Source organism: Nuphar pumila, chromosome 7 (genome assembly GCF_984573655.1).
Source record: "Nuphar pumila chromosome 7, dmNupPumi1.hap1.1, whole genome shotgun sequence".
Classification (NCBI taxonomy): Eukaryota; Viridiplantae; Streptophyta; class Magnoliopsida; order Nymphaeales; family Nymphaeaceae; genus Nuphar; species Nuphar pumila.
The window spans coordinates 129608829-129630784 of NC_143255.1; the positions used below are offsets into that span (position 1 = coordinate 129608829).

At 36.3% G+C, this 21956-nt stretch overlaps 1 protein-coding gene across 3 annotated transcripts in view; it reads right to left on the minus strand.

Moving 5' to 3' along the window:
* Positions 1–21956, minus strand: part of LOC149833508 (uncharacterized) — a 32741-nt gene that overhangs the window by 5000 nt on the left and 5785 nt on the right. For 2 of the 3 annotated variants that reach the window (XM_090015170.1, XM_090015171.1), the window contains exons 4-6: positions 9933–10021; positions 8974–9076; positions 8785–8889 (exon numbers count right to left, since the gene is read on the minus strand). In XM_090015170.1, coding sequence (XP_089871296.1) covers positions 8785–8889; positions 8974–9076; positions 9933–10021 — 297 coding nt within the window. Of the gene's footprint in view, positions 1–8767; positions 8890–8973; positions 9077–9932; positions 10022–21956 lie in introns of all 3 variants that reach the window. The other variant, XR_016433429.1, reaches the window with a different exon arrangement.

Below are 21956 nucleotides of genomic sequence, written 5' to 3' on the forward strand. Positions count from 1 at the left end.
CATCTTCGTTGATAGCTATTCTCGATATACATGGATCTTCTTTATGAAAAGTAAATCTGAAACCTTTAAGTAATTTCAGAACTTTCATTCCTTTATTCAAAATCAATTCTCTGAGAATATCATTTGTTTTCAATGTGATAGAGTGGGTGAATTCTCTTCAAATGACTTTATTAGTTTCCTCCAGACAAATGGGATAAGTGGGCAGGTGCCTTGCCCTCATACACCTCAACAGAATGAGATTGTTGAACGAAAGCATCGTCATATTGTCGAGAGTGCAATGAGCATGATGCATGATAGTAATCTTCCAATTACCTTTTGGAGAGAAGGCTTTCATACCGCAGTCTATGTCATAAATCGATTGCCAATTAACATCTTGGAGAACAAATCACCCTATTTCTCATTGCATGGTGTGCATCCAAATTATCATTATTTGCATGTATTCGGGTGCATATGTTATGTTCATGTTGACAGTTCAATGCGACATAAGTTTCAAGATAAGGCCTTAAAGTGCAGATTCGTTAGGTATGTTGATGATTACAAAGGCTAAAGGTGTTATGATCCCATAAGCAAGCGCATCAAAATATCCAGAAATGTGTTTGATGAATCAAATTTTGATCATAATGCTATCACTCCTCTCGAAATTGAAGTTTATCACCCTTGGTTGAACTAAGATCTCTTTTCTAACATTGATGATGTTTGTTCCTCTTAATGTCATCAAAGAAATGAGGGAAACGTATCTACTGCTGAGCAAAGAACTCAAGAAAGTGTGATTTCTGAGTCACTATCGGTCCCAGAAAGATATAAAGGCATTGTTTACTCTCGACGTGAGAAGGAGATACCCCTCAGCTCTAATCAGGAGCAGAATTCTCCTTTTGTTTTCATTCAATTACCTGTTCACAGAAGGTCTACCCGATCTCGACATTCAATTGATAGGTGGGTTAGTTATGAGAATTTTATGATAGATTTTCAACTCTTCTTAGCCTCTTTGGGCAAGGAAGATCAACCCACAACTTTTTATCAAGCAATAAATTCTAAGAGATGGATTAAAGCTATGAACGAAGAAATAGAGGCTCTTCATAAATGTGGCACTTGGGATATTATTCCCAGACCACACGATCGAAATGTGGTTGGGTCAAAGTGGGTGTATAAGATAAAGTATAAGCCAGATGGTACTATCGAGCGATACAAGGCTAGGTTGGTTGCCAAAGTCTTTACACAAGAGCAAAGACAAGACTATAATGAGACTTTCAGTCCAATCGTGAAAATGGGCACTATCCGTATCATACTATCATTGTCCGTTGAGCACCAGTGGACTCTCAGCCAATTGGATGTGAAAAATGAATTGCTACATGGATATCTAAAGGAAGAAGTATACATGGAGCAACCCACTAGGTATGCAGAAGGAAACTCTAAAGAATATGTGTGCAGGTTAAAAAGAGCTATATGTTGTCTGAAGCAAGCATCTCGATCTTGGTTTGACAGTTTTTCGCTTGAAGTAAAAAAATATGGCTTTATTCGGTCTCTTCTTGATCATTCTCTTTTCATATTCAAATGCAAAGATGTAGTTACCCTGTTATTGATATATGTTGATGACATTATCATTACAGGTAACTCTAACGAACATATTGAACAGGTTAAAGAACTTCTGAATCATAGATTCAAGATGAAGGATGTGGTAAACTGCGATACTTTCTTGGAGTAGAAGTTGACAGGACAGCTGAAGGCATGACACTTACTCAACATAAGTATATCGTTGATGTTCTCAGCAAGGCAGGTATGACTGATTGCAAGCCTCTAAGCACACCCAGTGTACTTCAGAAACTCAGTTTCCAAGATGGAGATTTGTATGAGGACCCTACAGGATATCGCAGGACAGTAGTAATGCTTCAGTATCTTACCTTCACTCAGCCTGATATTGTCTATTCTGTCAATCAGGTATCTCAGTTCATGCATGAACCACATATTGGGCATATGGAAGTTGTTAAACGCATTCTTCGATATTTGAAGGGAACTATTGGAGATGGTCTTATGTACAAAAAGAGTATACATGGTCATCAATGAACTTCTTACTTACACATATGCAGATTGGGCAGAAGATCCAGATGAGCGTAGGTCAGTTTCAAGATACTGTATTTTTATTGGCCTAAATCTTGTCTCCTGAAGCAGTAGGAAACAAAAGGCCATAGCCAGGTCGAGCAGAGAAGTTGAATATAGATCAATGGCAGCAGCTACAGCTGAAGTAACATGGATCAGACATCTATTGACGGAAGTAGGAGAATCGATTTCTAAAAGCGTTCGCTTGTGTGACAATCAAAGTGCTATCAATATGTCATTCAATCCCATCTACTACAGTCGGGCCAAGCATATTGAAATTGATCAACATTTTGTAAGACAGAAGGTCGAAGAAAAGGAAATTGAACCAGAATACGTTCGGACTGTTGATCAAGTTGTTGACTTGTTTACAAAAGGACTTATCAAGAACAAATTTTAAATGTTAAAAGGCAAGTTGTTCATGGTTCAAAACCATGTACAATTTGAAGAAGGGTGAAAAGACACCATTCACGACTGGGTTTGGATCTCAGAATCCAGACCCAATTCATCTTGTTTATTAAAACACATGCTCATTAATGGCATGTTGTAATTTTAGTATATTATGTAATGGGTATTTTCGTACCCTAATTATTGTACCTGTGCATATTTAATAAGAAGCAAAACCGCAGACCCTTATCGGGTTTTCTCTGCAGCCATCAGAGCCTCTCTCTCCTTTCTCATCGCTTTGCTTCTCTCTCCTCTCTCGTCGCTTTCTCACAAGAGACACTTTTTGTTGCTTCTTAATCTCCATGAAATTAGCAAGTATCCTAAAAACATACAAAAACCAGTGGTGGAATGACGGTTATTTGGGTCACCTCCCCAGCCTGAGTCAGTATAAGCAATTAATTTTAATTCAGAAGAAGAGGATAAGAATACTCCCTTGTTTAGTGTGCCCTTTACGTATCTCACAATCCGCAAGATGGCACTCATGTGAACTGATGTTGGTGCATGTTAAAACTGACTTGCAGTAGGAACTGCATAAGAGATATTTGGTCTAGTAATACTCAGATACATCAAAGATCCCACAAGTTGTCTGTAGGGGGTGGGATCGAGGAGAGGAATACCATCAATCTTCATTTTGGCTCATACTATAGCAGGAGTTTCAAAAACCTTATCATCTGTAATACCTGACCTGTCAATAATCTCGAAAGCAAGCTTAGTTTGAGATAAAAAATACCCTCTATGAGAGTATGCTACTTCAATACCCAAAAAATAGAATTTCAAATCAGACATTTCAAACCTATCCTTCAAAATAGATTTTATGCTTTTAACCCCTTTAGAATCACTTTTAGTTATAAGCATATCATCCACATATAAGAGCAGAATGACAACCTCTGCATTGGTTATAAATAAAGCATTGTCAGTGAAACAGGAAGAAAAACCATTTTCTAACATTACGGAGTTAAATCTATCATACCAAGCCTTGGGAGTTTGTTTTAAACCATAAAGTACTTTTCGAAGGCAAAGCACTTTCTCTTTGAAAGTCTCAATTCCTGATGGAGCATCTATACATACATCTTCATTCAGATCACCATTAAGGAAGACGTTTTTAACATCCATTTGATAGATGTTTCATTTTTTATTGAGGCAACGATAATGAGACATCGAACGGTGACCATTCGGGTCACAGGGGCAAAAGTTTCTTCATAGTCAATTTCGTATTTTTGACTATATCCCTTTGCAACTAATCGAGCCTTATATCTCTCAAGAGATTCATCGCTCTTAGTTTTTACCTTAAATACCCATCTACACCCTATTGCTTTCTTACCCTTAAGAAGATCTTGGAACTCCCAAGTCTTCGCCCTGTTGAGAGCTGAAAGCTCACATTCCATTGCTTTCAACCACTCATCATTCTTTTTATCTTCTTCGAAGTTTTTGAGTTCTATATAGGAATCAATGGTGCTAAGGCAGGCTCTATGTTTAGGAGTAAACGAATCATATGAAATAAACTTAGAAGTCATCTTTCTACTTCTCTCAATTCTTCGTAGGTTTTTATAATTTGTTGAATTGGACCCACTAAGTTCACTGAATTTTTCAATTGCGCTCCTAAAATTATTTTTATCTCTATGGGTATATGTTATAGGATCTGTCAATGCTCCTTCATTTCTATGTTGGGAGATAGGTGGATGAGAAGAGTCATCTTCTTTATCATTGACGTTATTACGAATGAAATCGTCATCACTATCATCATCATGTGCTAACATTTCAAATAAAAAAGAGTAATCCATGTTTTCTTTAAAGGGTTCACTCCTTTCAAAACCATTAACATTTTCCAGAAAACTCACATTTCTGGAAACATATAGCTTGTCGTTCTTAATATCATAACAACGAAACCCTTTTTGGGTTTCAAAATATCTAAAAAAAGTTCAGGCAATGGATTTTGGTGAAAGCTTGTCATTCTTGTCACTAAGAACGAAGCATTTACAACCGAAAATTTTCAACAAACTATAGTCGGGTTCTTTGGTATACAATTTTTCAAAATGCGAGATATTGTTCAAGTTTTTAGAAGGTAGTTGATTTATCAGATAGACAGATGTTAAAGCCGCTTCAGCCCAAAAACGTTTTGGGATGTTTTGAGAAACAAGTAATGTTCGAGTTGTCTCTATTATATGTTTATGATTTCTTTCGGCTAATCCATTTTTTAAGGGTTTTCAGACAAGATCTTTGGTGAAGAATACCATAACTTTCAAGATAATTTTTGAATTCACTTGAAAGGTATTCTCCACCCGAGTCAGTTCTAAACATTTTTAGATTCTCATTAAATTGATTTTTAATCATCATATGATAGGTTTTAAAATCGAGAAAACTTCATATTTGTGTTTAAGAAAATAAATCAAACAATATCTCGTGTAGTCGTCAACAAAAATGACAATATGCAAAGCCTCCTTTTGATAGGACGGGTGTCGGTCCCCATACATCCGAATGGATAATTTCAAAAGGTCTTGTTGTAAACATAGATCTTTGACAAAAAGGCAATTTTTTCATTTTCCCAAGAATACAGTCGTTACAAGTGAAATCACTTTTACATAAACTTTTAACAAAAGGTAAATGAGAAATTTTTGCAATATTCGGATGTCCAAGTCTCTTGTGCCACACATTAATATCTTTTTGTTGGACAACATTACAAAACATGTTCTTTGGAATTTGAAGGGAATCGACATAGTATAGATCGCCCTTCCTAGAGCCTTCCCCAATCAATCTCAAGGACCGGCAATCTTGTATCCAACATTTGTTAGATGAAAACTTTATATCAGACCCATGATCTGACAGTTGAGAAATGGAAAGCAAATTTAAGTTTAATTTGGGTATAAATCTAATTTTTGAAATAAAGAACCCTTGTTTTTTCAAAGTTTCTTATTCCTTTTACTTCAAAAGATGTTTCATCCGCGGTTAAAACAAAAGATGGAGAAGGATTTTTGAAGTATTTGAAAAAAGAACTAAAATTTGGGGTCATGTGAAAATAAGCACCCGAATCTAAAAGCCAAGAGAGGTCTTACCGGGAGGAGAAGAGGTTGACATGGCGGCTCCGAAAATAACCCCTTTTAGAAGAGGTTGAAGTGCATCCACGATTCGTTGCAATGAGAGAGCTTCATTTGAAGATGACGAGCACTCTTCCTTTTGAGGTTGGGATGTAGTATCCATGGCAAGTAACTTTTTCCACTTTGGGCAAATAGGCTTGATATGCCCTGGTTCTTTACAAAAATGGCATAAAAGCTTTGCTATAATCCTTCTTCTCTCCTTGACCACTTGAGTTTTGATTCTTGAAGTGAGGAGGCTTGTAGGTCCTTAAGTTGCTCTCCGGTCTTGAGACGGCATTAACTCCTTCATTTTCTTCATTATTGGAAGGTGTAGCTACAACACTTTGGTTGTTCTTGCTTATACCCATACGAGTTTGTTCCCCACTTAGTTTAGTAATTACATCTTCAAGAGAGGGGGAAGTGAAGGCGAATAAAAGAGAAGACCGGATTTGTTTGAATTCAAGCCTAAGCCCATTCAAAAAATTAAAAAATCTATCTCCTTCCAATTGTTTATGACAAAGCTTTATGGCTTCTCCACTCCACTTGGGTTCGAGCATAGCAAGCTCATCCCAAATAGAAGAGAGTTCGGCAAAATACTTCATTATAGTCATCTCTCCTTGATGAAGAGTTAGCGCCCTCTTTTGAAGGTAATATTTATGGGACAAGTCCCTAGAGGTGTACATCTTCTCAGGGTACTCCCACGCTTGAGAAGCCTTTTTAAACTTGATAATATTGGCGTTAATTCTTGTTTCTACGGATGAAAAAATCCATGAGAGGATTTTTAAATTCTTCATCTCTCATTCTTCATGCTTTTTGGTGTAGTCTTTAAGAGCCTGCGGATGAGAAAATCCATCAAGGTTATCTTTGGCTCCAATTCGAGAATCTAGCCTTGGAGATAGCCCCAAAGCCCTTTCCCCTTAATATGAGTCCATATTTCCAGCCCAAACGTGATAGTTGGACCCATTGAGTTTGAAGCCGAGAGAAAAAATGAGTCGTTTTCACCCATTAGAGAGGAGAGATGATGAAAAAGAATATATACCACAAAGGATTTTTAGACCTTTCTTGATAGAAGAGTCTTCTAAAATATTGGATGAACAAGAGGATCCATTCCAATCACCAAAAAATTGAAGGCATGCTTTTCGAGGCACCTGAAAAAGTGAGAATCCACACATCTTTCTTTCTCCAACCTTGCTCTGATACCATGTGAAAATTTTTTGCAAACAATAAGTTTTCAAATAACTTGTCAAATACTCAAGACACAAAATAAATGCACAGTGTTTATAAGCTTTACACCACAAAAGAATTGCAATAAATGCAGTGTTTATAAGCTTAAGGAGACAACTCCTCACTGTGATACTTCCATTCAATGGGCTCAGATGGCCTTATTTATAAGTACACTTAAAGAGTAGTTGGGCTATTCCCAATGACTTATTAGAGACACGTCTATCTTTTTAAGCTGTGTACAACAGTCAGCAGTTGACTGTTGTACACTGTACACAGTCAGCCGCTGACTGTGTACAGAAATATTACATAAAAGAACAAAAATAAGAAATGAAAAAAATTACAAAAAAGAAAAAAAAAAGAATTACAATCATATTCAAAAACATGAATATGCGTAAAAATGTATAAATGACTAAAATACCCCTACAGCTAATACAAGAAATATATATATATATATATATATGAAATATATATATGAAATATATATATATATGTATCTTCTTTTATATATATAAAATATATATAGAAAATACATTGTCTTATGAATAACAATTTAAGAGTTAGGTCTGAAGAGAGAGTAAAATAGAGATACATTTGAAACAATACAACAAGAATGAAGTTCGGTGCTAATAACACGAATGCAAATGGAACTCCAAGATCCCATGTAGAGGAAAGGCACTCGACGTTGATAACCTTTCTAGTAGATGTACCAATATTGCCATTGATTGTCAAGGTTATGCAAGTTAATGACATGCAGTACAAAAATTTGCTTTAATTGGTAAAATTCCAGAACAGATTAGGATCTGGATTATGGGTGAAAAACGGATGGGTATAGGCCATATCATGGTTGATCAAATCCAAATGCAAAATTTAAAGCAGTAAACCCCAATCTAATCCACAAACGGATTAGATCTGATGTATTAGAATTGAATCTAGATATTGATTTTTTATGGTAATACTGGAACCAGTGAAAAAAAAGGTTGAGAAAATGTGTTCTACATGCGAAAAACACAAAAAGATAAGATTTGATCTAAATCTGAATATAGATCCAACAAAAATGTTAATCCTAGATCAAGTCCCAATCCTGTGTTGAATCAAATTCAAGTCCATATCCAAAAAGGTTCTGAACACAAAAGTAGGAACCCAATCCAAAAACATATTCAGGCTTTATTTTGAGATTCATATCCAAAAATATGTGTCGCACTCAAATCCAAGTGTAACTGAATCCTATCCATTTTCACCCTACTCTGGTTCAGGAATTAGGACTGATTGTTGAGCATCTGGGTACTTTTGGTAGTCGAACCTTCGTCAACCTTAACACATTCTTTGAATGTCCTTTTTTGAGTGGAGAAGACCAAACTAAAGAATGATAGCATGGGATTGGACAACCAAGCACATTAATAATCAACAACCATGCACACCATTAACCATTTTTTACTTAGCCATAATCATCAGTATGAGTATCAGGATCATATCTGCAATCAACCTCCCTGAAGATTTAAAAGTAATATATGGATCAAACTTATCAGAAAAAATTACTCTTGCAGTTTTTAAATTTAGATGATACAACAAGTCTTCGGCGCAGAAGTGCACACCCCAAAAAGTGGTATCAATGAGTAATATCTCATTACACATGCATTTTTTAGTAAATCTGACTGTATCAACAGATTTATCATGGTTCATTTACTCTAGAACTTGCCTTGAATTGAAAAAATAAATATTTAAATATATTTTAAATAAAGGTAAAAATGGGTGGTCCATATTGCACCAAAATGTAATTATAAAAAAGGCCTTCCACATCCAATTTGTCAGACTAAAAACATGGAAATTTTATAAAAGGCGGCAATTTTGGAAGTTATTTATTTGAAGACACTGAAATGGCAAAGTCTTAAGTAAAAGAAACAGAGGTCAAATAGAAAAATGGTTCATGCATTTACCAACAATGTATCCACACCTGCTTGGCGCGACGTTTGCGTTGATATTCACGCCTCTTGATTTCATCCATGAATGGAGATAGTGCTTCAGGAGGCAAGATGCTACTCATATCTATTTCACAAAGCTGCATAAAATTTGAAAAGACAGATAAGAGAAAGAAGCAATAACCTGTCATGAATGAGGAAAAGTACAACAATGAATAAGCAACCTGAAAAGTGGTAGTCAAGGAAAAGTGACTTAAGAAACGATAGCGCTTCCTCATGGCTTCCGACTGGGTTACTGTCTCCAACTGTAAAATCTCACCACCAATTCTGCAGCAATTTTCTTTTAGTCTCAGTATTCAGGAAAATACACAACATTCTGCCAGCATAAAAACTCAACTATGCATGATTCAGAAGGGGCCTGTATAGTACAGGAAGTATATGAAGAAAAAATAAGAACCTGAAACACATATCAACAAAATCAAAGGCGGAACACACTCAGTTCGTGCTCAACTCATTTAAGCTAATCTAGCTGCTCATGACTCAGCTCACCAGTTACCTAAACCGAACATGAATGTGTTAATGATGAACTGAACTGAGCAGAGGCCCAAGCTGCACGGTGTGTTTTGCAGCCCTACTCAGACATGCATGAATAATATTTTAATAATTTAATAGTTTATTAATAACTATAAATTATATTTTATTAAAATGTATTTTATGTAATAAATTACAAAAAAATTAATGATTGAAAATAAAAAAATCACACCAATTTTCAAAAAATTTACAAACTCGAATCAGTGTCTGATTGTGCCTGCATCTTTGAGAAAGAGACAGGGAGAGACGAAAGTTCCTTTGAAAAAAGAGGCCTAACCCGCCTGGTTTGTGTAGTAAACATAAACATTCATCACATAAAAAAACACTCATTTTCTTCATTTACTGTTACCCACTCGCTGTAAAAAGCAGTCATATCCCTAACCACATAAAATTATGTGGCCATTAGCCATTAACCATCATCATCCACACAAACCCAGACATCGACATCAAAACAACGCACGTGTGCATCAGAAGAATTATGCTTCGAATATTGGAAATCTCACATAAATGAGAATGAAAATTACACTATTTACTAAATGATATTCATACTATCCAGCTATTTACTAAAATTACACATGGGAAAGATGAGAACCTGGGGGGAAGCAAATCATGACTTCCATAATGGTGAAGAAGACACTTCATATTTAGGCGATGAAGAACAAGGAGCTGACCATCTACTGACTGCAACATCAATAAACAAAGAAAAAAAACACTGCTTAGAAAATACAAACTGATCCACTGGGAGATCCAAGTAAATATCAAACAACAGCTTGAAATTTGCAAAATAAGCACATAAATTGAGAGCTGATTCAAACCTTAAAGGATGAAGTTATACAAAGCGTGTTAGTAAGTCATACATGTAAAATAAGAATACTATTTTATTCTTTTATTTCATCAACTGCAACAAAATACTTTAGCCGTCTCAAACTCCTATATAATAATAAGATCTTCAACGTTCATTGGAACTCCATCAGCATTGAATTACCATTGAGAGAAAGGCAAGCCTCATCTTCCAGATTGAACAGCTTGCAGGTCAAAAAATTTGAATCAAAGACAAAGCAATAATAAAGTAATAACAGAGTGATATGCATGCACAAAATCATCCTTACATTAAATATTTGAGGAGTTATAATGAAAAAACTCTATGGCCAGTTCAATGACAAAAATATATATTGATATACCAAAAAGGCTATAACTATAGAAATCAATTACCACCGACTTAAAAGGTCAGTAGTGAAAAGACAGCAGCCAGACTACAAAGATTTACAATTTACCAGCAAATAACTCACTATTGATATATGGATTTGGTCAGACACAATACTGACTGTGTTCTTCACAGCTTTTACTATGTCTACCATGTGTCCCATATCCATGTCCAAACATGTCAGCATCGAAATCAAGGACAAACACATGTAACTGTGTGACAGTGATAGCACCCTTCTGAAGGCCACTCAATCTGGGTCCATCGTGCAAGCAGGGTGTAGGTTCACTTGGGGAACAATGCATGAGTCAGGTTATGATTGAGAATAGGGCAAGTTTTGGATTAGCCCATAGGATCCATGTCCAACCGGGCATAGTTAGGGTTCGGACATCGAAGAATGAAGGCCATATATACAATTGTAAATGAGTAGAAGGCATCAATGAAAGAAACTTAGTTTGGAGGTTGCTACACCTCAAAGGAGATCTCTTTTTGTTACTCACCTATCTTCCCCTTTGTCTCCACTTCACCATAACCATTACGCCCTCCCACACCAAGGCGAGAAGCCACTGGTGTGCTGCACCAATTGGCTAACCCCACAAGCCGCAACCCTTGACTTCCTCCTCACCTCCCTCTCCTTTCTCCTTGTTCCCTTGCACCATTCCTCATCCCCACCAATCCCTACTATGCCCAAGCCAGCTTCTTCTCCCTTACGTCACCATCCTCACACCATTCTTGTTAATATATATATATATATATATATATATATATATATATATATATATATATATATATCATAGTCACCTATACCGTTAAAGGTAATTTCTCGGCGAGTGTATTTCTCGGAGAGATTTTTAAAAGTTGGTAAACCTCAGGAATATCTCGGGAGTTTAAAAAAATTAAAAATATAACAACAAAAAGCTAAGAAAAAAATAATTTTTGCATTATTTTGCTTTCAAAAATATAAAGAAACATGTTTTAAAGGTTATAAAATATAAAAGAAACAAAAAAATAGGAAATACAAACTTAAAATAAAATAAAATAAAATTCTCAAAAAATATCATGATATTATTGCAATATTTTGTTTATGGCAATATTTTGAAAATATTGAGATATCCAATATTATTGACTACTTTGAAATTCTTGATAATATCGCGATATTTTCAAAATATTGGTGATAGTGATATATATATATATATATATAAAGATTTGCTACAGTCGATTATAGGTGCAATTGACCTAGCAAATAGGGTGGAACCCCCTTGTTTGTTTATTTTCCTCATATCTAACACCACAGACGTGATCTACATGTTTTGTTTAGTGGGAACCGGATTGTGGATCACCAAAATCCGACCTTTATATAGGTTTTTCCGGTGATCCAAAAATCAACGGCTATGAAGGCATCGATTTTTTCCTACTCATAAAAACAAGTTTTTTCGTCGAAAAAACATGATCCAAGAGTCAATTCATACTAAATTGAACATGTTGAACACATCTATGAGGTTAGATCGTGTCAAAACAACTTGTATCGTGAGATTAAAGCTAGATTGTAGGTATAATCGATTCTAGCAAATATAAACCTATATATATATATATAGTTTTGTGATTGTTAAACTAGCAGTTAGGCACCTTTAATGGCTAGTTTGGTGTTCCTTTTTTCCCTCTCATTTGTATCTTTAAATGGGTCCTCAACCCATTTTAGGTTATGCTTCTTTGTGAGCATTTTATCAAATAACAATAAAATCGATACTTTTTATGTGTTGTGCTCTCTTCTTCTCACTCTCTCTTGTGCCTTAGTGCATTTGTATTGCCTTTAGTGGCCTTTGTATTGCCCTTAGTGGCTCTTTTGTATTGCCCATAGTGACTTGTGTATTGGCTTATTGCCTACTGTATTCTTGTGTACTTCTTTTTATTTGATTACAATTCCATCATACCACCATTGATGTATTGGCTGCACCAATAGGGAAGACACCCACAGCAGCAATCCTTGAACCTTCTCCCTCATTTCCCATTGTCCTGGCCCCTTCCCACCTCACCCTTACATCACACCTGCCCCCCATCTTCCTAACATCAAGGAAGTTATTCCCTACTAGGACACTCTCATGAAGTGCAGGAGCTAATTCCCCCTCACAGCCCCACCATGTTAGAATATGTACATTAATGGATCGGGTTGGTTTAGATCCACCGTAAATACCCATTATGTACTTTTAACATAAGAGTCATATAAATAGAAAAACATGCCACCCACCTAGGGTGACACCTCTTTTAAGATTCCTCACATTCTCTTCCATCTTCTTTCTTCTTGTTTTGTTGTTTGTGCAGGAAATCGTATTCTGAAGGGATTCTCACATGATATCAGAGCCGACAACAAGGTAAGTCCCATTAAAAACATGACTGCACATCTCCTCTTCTCTCTTCTCAAGTAGATATGCCCTCCAAGTCAGATCTGCATCTTTTCCCCTCTCTTCTTTTCTAATCAGATCTGATTCATAAATCAGATCTGTTCATCTTCGTCGGCTTCTCTCTCTAGATCTGATATAAGAAAAAAATCATATATATTTCTTTTTTCTTCTCATAAAAAGCAAATTATTCTCTTCCAATGCAGTTATGATTTAATGGGACACCTTGACGGATTGATCCTTGTCCCTTCGGATCTTTATTACCGTGTATACAGGCACAACACCTCGTCCGCCTTTTGAACGATTGCGTACCATGTAGCGATGTTTGATTTGTCCACTAAGTCTCAAAAGAATGAAACTAATTATGATGTATTAGTTGCTGCCCAAGGATATTTTAGATCCTCTATGCCTAGAGAAAGAGGCAGGGGGAAAGGCCGAAATTTTGGTGGTGTTGGTGGTCAAGGTGCTACTATCTTGCCCACACCTCAAGGCAATATGAATCCTGTTTGTCAGATGTGTGAGAAGAAAGGACACAACTTCTAATTGCTACTGGCGATATGTTTCTACTTTCAAACCACCCACTGTTCCCATACCTCCTCGTTTTCGTGCTCTCACTGCAGCTACCCCGCCTATAGGTAGACAGTCACCTCGTGTTCCAACTTACTTTCTTCAGAGTCCTCCCACAGAACCTTCAGTTGCTTCCGCAGTTGGATCACCTTATGATATGGATACTCTCAGTGCTATTTTGGTCAGATGAATATTCAGCCACACAATCCAACATGGAATCCTTGGTCAGCCCACTCGGGCATGCCACCTCCACCGTTACATCATCAGGGCTGGTTCTTAGACTCTGGAGCAGCCAATCATGTAACGGGAGACCCGGGTAAATTCGCTAACTCTAAACCTTATCATGGGAATAGGTGTGTAATCACTGGCGATGAAAAACATCACCACATAACTTGTGTGAGCACTATCAATGTTCCTACCAATAGAGGTCCACTTCCTTTATCAAATGTTTTTTTTGGTCCTAATCTTCAGAAAAAATAATTTTCGTTTCTCAGTTATGTCAAGATTCTAATTCTAGTGTCACCTTTTCTCCGTCTTCTGATTTTGTGAAGGGCATTCGCACAAATTGGACACTCGCTGAGGGGAGGAGATATGGGAATTTGTACCTGCTTAATGAAGCCCCAGTTGCGGCGTCCATCTTGTCGTCTAGCTCTTCTTCAGTCACACGCATTATTTTCGTCATCGAAGACCGTTGTTGCTGTTAAAATGTAAACTTGTAAACATATATATAATAATAATATTATATTATTATATATATAATATTTTTTCTTTTTCTGTTTTTTGTATTTTGTCATCTAGTTCAATTTGAACTAGAATGACATAACTAGTCAAGTCTTAGTTAAGACTTGACTAGCAATAGAATCGTTGGACTCTAGTCTAGCGGCTCTAACGACTCTATTGAGTCCCTCATTCTCTCCCTCTCTCATACTGTGTATATATATGGGTACAGCCCCCCTCTTGTAAAGTATGAAAAATGCTTCTTAAGCATTGCTTTCTCCTTGTTCAATAAAAGAATATTTTTATTCCTTTTTATTTTCTTTTATACCCTTCTTAAGGGTTATGCATGCTTAAATGTCTTGTTAAGACATCATTTCGAATCTCAGTTCGTGTTTGGAAGATCATCATCTCATTTCATGGTATCAAAGCCACGGAAGTATTAGACCTTGAAGAAAAATCTGCCTCGGTTTTCGTGCCCGTGTGCAAAAGTGTTCGTCACTTGAAGAGAAGTGTTTTATCACTTCGTTGGGAAAGATTCTACATCTTGTTGTATTATATATCTTTCTTTTTCTCACTTCTTTTCTTGTTTCTCTTATATCCCTATTCTTTCTCTCTCCTTATAATCGATCGATGACAATGATAAAGTCACCATCATGCCTATGAAATTGAACGATACAAACTATGTAACATAGGCTTCAATCATGAAGCACCATATATGGGGAAAAGGCCTATGTGAGATTGTGGATGGTTCTGATTCGAAACCTAAGCTATCTTACTAAAAATCAAGGCTCTAGCCTCTTACAAGAAAAAATGGAAAGAGTAGAGAATATCTCATGCGAAGATAATGTCATGGCTTATCAATAGCGTTGACATTAAAAAAATGCTCAAGTCTTGCCAAGTTTGATCATGCCGATAAGGTATGGGAATACCTTAAAAATATGTATTCCCTTAGAGATATTGCACATGTGTGCAATCTCCAAGAAAAAGTTTGAACAATGACCCAAGGAGACAAAACAATTCGTGAATATTACAATGATTTGTTCAGACTTTGGGAAGAACTTTCCCTTTTAGAACCAAAGTGGCATTGTGCCGAAGACATCGAGCTTCGTCAGAAACAATTCGATGTTGAACATTTTTACCAGTTTATAACTGGATTGAGGCTGGAATTTGAAACCACTAAATCGGCCCTCCTTCACCAGGAAAAAATTCCTTCTATTGTTGAAACTATTGAAGAATTAACAATGAAAGAAAATCGTCTCCGGAAAGGTTCTTCTAAAACTGAAGATGATCCTGTTCTAGCTGTGTCTAGACCAGGGAATCATGTTCGATCTTATAGACCTCCTCACTTTAATCGTCAAAATGATGACTATGACAAGAAGAAAGTTATTGTCATCATTGTCATGAACCGGGACACTACAGGCCACAATGTCCCAAACTTAAGGAGCTGAGAGAGAAAAGAGCTGCAATTGTTGGATCGGAGCCCAAAGATCAAGATGCACTAGTTTCCATGGCCCAACTAATGGAGATTCTTCAGCCTCTCATCAAAAGTGTCTCTTCTTTATCTTAATCTTCAACCGGCGCAGCAGCCTCATCTTTTTCCGATCCAGGTAAAATTTCTTGGCTCCTGGCTCTGGTGCATCTTTTTATATGACCCCAAGTAATCAAAGTCTATCTGAATGTGTTAAAAACAAAACAAGTGTGTCAAAGGTCTTTACAGCCGATGGGACTTTTCTTGAAATACAAGGAATGGAAAATTTTGAAAAGATTTATAAAACAAAGAAATTTTTTATTCCAGAAATTAGATATGTTCTCAAATTGAATTTAAATCTTTTATCTGTATCTCAAATTTCTGACTATGGGTGTAATATTTCATTTTCTTCTCATGGTTGTTGGGTACAGGATCTTCAATCAGGCAAGCTGATTGGGGAAGGCCAAAGAGAAAGACTCTATTACATGGATTTTTTGAAAATGCCGAAGAATGCTTTTTGCTATAATATTCAGAAAATTGAGTTGGAATTGTGGCATAATAGACTTGGTCACCCACATATAGCCAAAATCCAACTTTTTCCAAATCTAGAAAAAATTTGTAACTCTGAATCATTTGACTGTAAAGATTGTATTCTTGGCAAAATGAAAAGATTACCATTTCAGAACAGAACTTTTTTCTCTTCAAGACCACTTGAATTAGTACACTCGAATGTTTGGGGTCCTGCACCAGTAATTTCTAAACGAGGATTTTTTTACTATATTATTTTTGTCGATGATTTCTCTCGACATACATGGATTTACTTTCTTAAACATAAGTCTGAAGTATTTTCTTACTTTTAAACATTTTATAATATGGTTAAAAACAAGTTTCAAAATGATATTACCATTTTTCGCACAGATTCAGGAGGAGAGTTTTTATCCACAGATTTTAAAAATTATCTTAAGTCACATGGCATCACACATCAAAGATCTTGTCTTTATACACCTCAACAAAATGGGCTGGCAGAACATAAACATCGCCATACTATGAAAGCCACTAGGACCTTATTAATAGCAAATTAAGTCCCAAAAGACTTTTGGGCAGAAGCTGCCTTAACTATTACCTATCTTATTAATAGGATGACATCCTCTTCTTTACAAAATATCACTCCCATTGAAAAACTTATGAACGTTTCTCCAGGCTACTCTAGACTGAGAATATTTGGGTGCAAATGTTTCATATTTACCGACAAAAATGATAAACTTTCCCCTCGTGTGATTCCTTGTGCCTTTCTAGGATATGCTGAAAATCAGAAAGGTTATAGGTGTTTTGACTTCAAAAATAATAGATTATATGTGTCTAGAAATGTTTCCTTTCTCGAAAAGGAGAGCTTCTTTGATTTTGAAAAACCAAAGGAAGACATTAAGTACTCTTTTTTGTTAGATCTGACATCAAAATCTGATGAATATGATCTTGACTATAACTTTGATAATGATCAAGGAATTATTGATCTTGATCATAATGTTGACAATGAAGAAGTTCATAGAAACACTAGTATCCAATATTCCAGGCGATGAGGGTTTAATCATTCATGTGCACTTGAAAAATATTTTGACATTCCAACTAGACGATCATCCCGAGTCTCAAGGCCTCCAGGAAAGTTTGTGTCATACGAGTCTTTCTCACCTACATATAGGGCAGTCATTGCATTAATTCACTCATATGAAGAACCATCTACATATCTCCAAGCAAAAAATGATGTCAAATGGATAGAAGCCATGAAAGCTTAATTAGATGCACTAGAAAAGGTTTCAACATAGACTATTCAAGATCTTCCTCAAGGGAAGAAAACTATAGGATGTCGATGGGTTTATAAAATTAAAACCAACAGTGATGGCACTCTTGAAAGATATAAAGCCTGATTAGTAGCCAAAGGTTATGCCCAATAATATGGCATTGATTATAAAGAAACCTTTGCTCTTGTGGCTCGTATGACAACTGTCAGAACCTTAATTGCCTTAGCCTCTATCAAGAAATGGTTCATTTTCCAAATGGATGTCAAAAATACTTTTTTAAATGGAAAGCTAGTTGAAGAAGTATACATGGAAACCCCTCCTGGTCTAAGTATTTCTAAGGGTAAAACCCTTCGCTTAGAAAAAACCCTTTATGGACTTAAACAAGCATAAAAAGTTTGGTATGATAGGTTTAGTCGTGTTATGATTGATATTGGTTTTCAATTCTGTTTAACTAACATTGTTTTGTTTGTTAAGAATTCTGATGCAGGAATCATTGTGCTTCTTCCTTATGTGGATGATATGATCATCACTGGAAGCGATAAACAGGGAGTTGAAACGATCAAAACACTTCTTAAATCTCATTTTGAAATGACTGATTTAAGCTTATTGAGATATTTTTTAGGTATTGAAGTTGCTTATTCTCCTAAAGGATATTTATTATCTCAGACTAAATTTGCTTTTGACATTGTTTCTAACTCTGGTATTACTGATGATAAGAAAGTAGACACTCCAGAAGTTGTTAACGTTAAAATGAAGATTGATGATTGAGAACTTATTGCTGATCCTACTCCTTATGGACAGCTTGTCGGAGCACTTTCCTATCTATTCATTACCAGACCAGATATAGCGCATGTTGTTCACACAGCAAGTCAGTTTCAATATGCTCCTACTTCTGTTCATATGGGAGCAGTCATGCATATTATCAGATACATCCAGTCCTCTCTTTCACGAGGACTTTTTTTGTCTTCTTCCTCCTCTCTTGATTTACTTGCATATACCGATGCCGATTGGGGAGGTGATCCCAATAACAAACACTCAACCACTGATTTTTTTGTCTTTTTAGGTGAATCATTAATCTCGTGGAGGTGCAAAAAACAGCAGAAGGTATCTCTATCATCCACCGAAGCTGAATACAGAACCATAGCAACCACGACCATGGAAATAGTTTGGCTCCGACGATTGTTTGCTGACATTGGAGCTGAAGCAACAAAAGCTTCACAGATGTGCTGTGACAACAAAAGTGCGATCTACATTGCAAGTAACAGAACATTCCACGAACGCACAAAACACATCGAAATGGATTGTCACTACATCAGAGAGGAATATCTACATGGGACAATTGATCTGTCATATGTTACTTTAGAATATCAGTTGGCAGACTTCTTTACAAAGCCTCTCGCTGCTCCCCGATTTCACTTTCTCTTAAACAAACTTTCGCTCATTGTACCATAAGTTTGAGGGGGAGTGTTAAAATGTAAACTTGTAAACATATATATATATATAATAATATTATTATATTATTATATTATTATATTATTATATATATAATATTTTTTCTTTTTCTGTATTTTTTATTTTTCTATTTTTTTTATTTTGTCATCGAGTTCAATTTGAACTACAATGACATAACTAGCCAAGTCTTAGTTAAAACTTGACTAGCAATAGAGTCGTTGGACTCTAGTCTAACGGCTCTATTTAGAGTCGTTGGACCGAGTCCATCCAACGACTCTATTGAGTCCCTCATTCTCTCCCTCTCTCATACTGTGTATATATAGGGGTACAGCCCCTCGTGTAAAGTATGAAAAATGCTTCTTAAGCATTGCTTTCTCCTTGTTCAATAAAAGAATATTTTTATTTCTTTTTGTTTCCTTTTATACCCTTCTTAAGGGTTATGCTTAAATGTCTTGTTAAGACATCATTTCGAATCTCAGTTCGTGTTTGGAAGATCATCATCTCATTTCAATTGCTACCCAAGATGCTAGTATATGGCATCGTAGATTAGAACACTGTAATTTCAGTTTTCTTAATCATTTATGTAATAAAGGTCTTATTGATGTTAAAGACCGAAGTGTAGCTTCTTCTTCTTGTGTCAGTTGTCAAGTTTGTAAGAGTCATGAACTCTCTTTCTCTAGATCAAATGAAAGGGCTTCTTTTCCTTTTGAACTTATTCATTTCGATGTGTGGGGTCCTTCCCTTAAAGTGTCTTTATCAAAGTCTAAGTATTATTTCATCTTTGTTAATGACTATAGTCGTTTCACTTGGATATTCTTTTTAAAATCAAAAGATCAAGTTTTCTCTATATTTCGTTAATTCAAGTCGTACGTGGAAACCCAATTTTTAAGAAAAATGTTGGTCCTGCGAAGTGATGGTGGTGATGAATACATGTCGAATTAATTCACATGTTTCCTCCATAATAATGCCATTCAGTGTAAGTTGAGTTGCTCTCGGACCTCTCAACAAAATGGGGTCACTGAACGTAAGCATAGACATGTGGTCAAAACAACCTTGACGATAATGTATGATGCAAAATTAAAAGCAGGTCTATGGACTAAAGCTTTTCACCCAGTTGTTTACCTAATAAACAGAATTCCCTTGTCCAATCTTGGTGGAGACTTGGCTTATTCTCTTCTCTATGGTGTGTGCCCGGATTACTCACATTTGAAAGCCTATGGATGTTGGTGTTTTGTTCATATAGAAAAAACCTCGAGACAAGTCTCCTAGGGCCACTGTGTGTCAATTTATTGGATATGATGATGAATTCTTGAGATATCATTGTTTTGATCATGCAGCCAATAAAGTTATCTCACAACATATTTTTTATGAGAATGTATGTGGCAGCCAACATAAATCATCCACTGTTGATTTTCTGCATTCCTATTGGCCTTTCTCACTTGTTAAGAGCGAGGTAAATGATAATCTTGATGTCTCCTTCTCGCTTAGCCTAGTTACTTTGCTGCCCCAGTTCTTCATAATTCAAAGGTACCCGATTTTCTTTGCTTTGACCAAGTCTATAGCAAACGGGTACCAACAAATGCACCCAACACTATTGTTTCAATACAAGCTCAAGGTGTCGACACATCTTCCAGTTAGATGTTAAAACCGCTTTCCTACATAGAGACTTATATGAGGAAGTGTACATAGAACAATCCTCCTGCGTACTCAGAAGGAAATTCAAAGACCTCAATGCTGAGATCAAGAAAGGCTATCTATAGTCTCAAGCAGGCTTCTAGGGCATAGTTCGAGACTTTCAGTACAATAGTAAAAAACCCTGGGTTTTAAAAGGAGTCACTGTGACTACTCTTTATTCGTGCAAATGGTACATTCTTATATCATAATCATCCTTGTTTATGTTGATGACATTATCATTATAGGAAATAATCATGTAAAGATTGATGAGATAAAGTCATTGTTGCACAAAGTCTTCCACATGAAAGATTTGGGACCTCTTCGGTTTTTCCTTGCGGTGCAAGTGGACCGGCAGTCAAATAGACTCATAATTTCCCAGCAAAAATATGCCAGATATATTTTGCATCGAAATGGTATGCTGCAATGCAAAACCACAGACACATCAATGGTGGATCATACGCTTCTAAGTGTAGATTCAGCTGATGATACCTACTTGGAAGACCCCAGCAAATACGGGAGTATAGTTGGATCTCTTCAATGTCTCACTTTCACTAGGCCTGACCTAATTTTTGTCGTGAATCAAGTTTCTCAGTTCATGAATAGGCATCAAACAAAGCACCTGGAAGCAGTTAAGTGTATCCTCCAGTACATTAAAGGTACTATTTTTGATGGGCTAGTCTTTATGAAATCACCTCATACGCCTACCCATCATTCCATCAAGGTGATTACATATTTGAATGCTTATTAGGCCCATGATCCAACTACAAGAAGATTCGTTACAGGTTATGGGGTTTATTTAGACTCCCACCTTGTTTCTTGGGCAAGCAGAAAACAAAAAACGATTGCAAGATCTAACACTAAGGCAGAGTATCAAGCTATGGCGGTTGTGACCGCTAAAGTCACTAGGATCACGCACATTTTGTGGCTTGCACCAAGTCGTTTCCAGCTCCCTAGTCTATTGTGACAATCAAAGTGTGGTTTCTATTTCCACCAATCTCGTTCGGCATGACAAAATGAAGCATGTGAAAATTGATCATCAGTTTGTTAAAGAGAAAGTCGAATTGAAAGAAAATTACCCCATGTTCAATTGTGGTGAAGATCAAGTGGCGGATTTATTCACTAAGGCTCTTCCACCAAATCGGTATTGGGGTTTAAAATCCAAACTATTCATGGTTCTCCACCATATTCAGTTTGAGGAAGCATGTTAGAATATGTACACTAATGGATCGGGTCAGAAACGATCTATACCATACCGTAAATACCCATTATGTACTTTTAACATAAGAGTCATATAAATAGAAAACCACGCCACCCACCTAGGGTGACACCTCTTTTGGGATTCCTC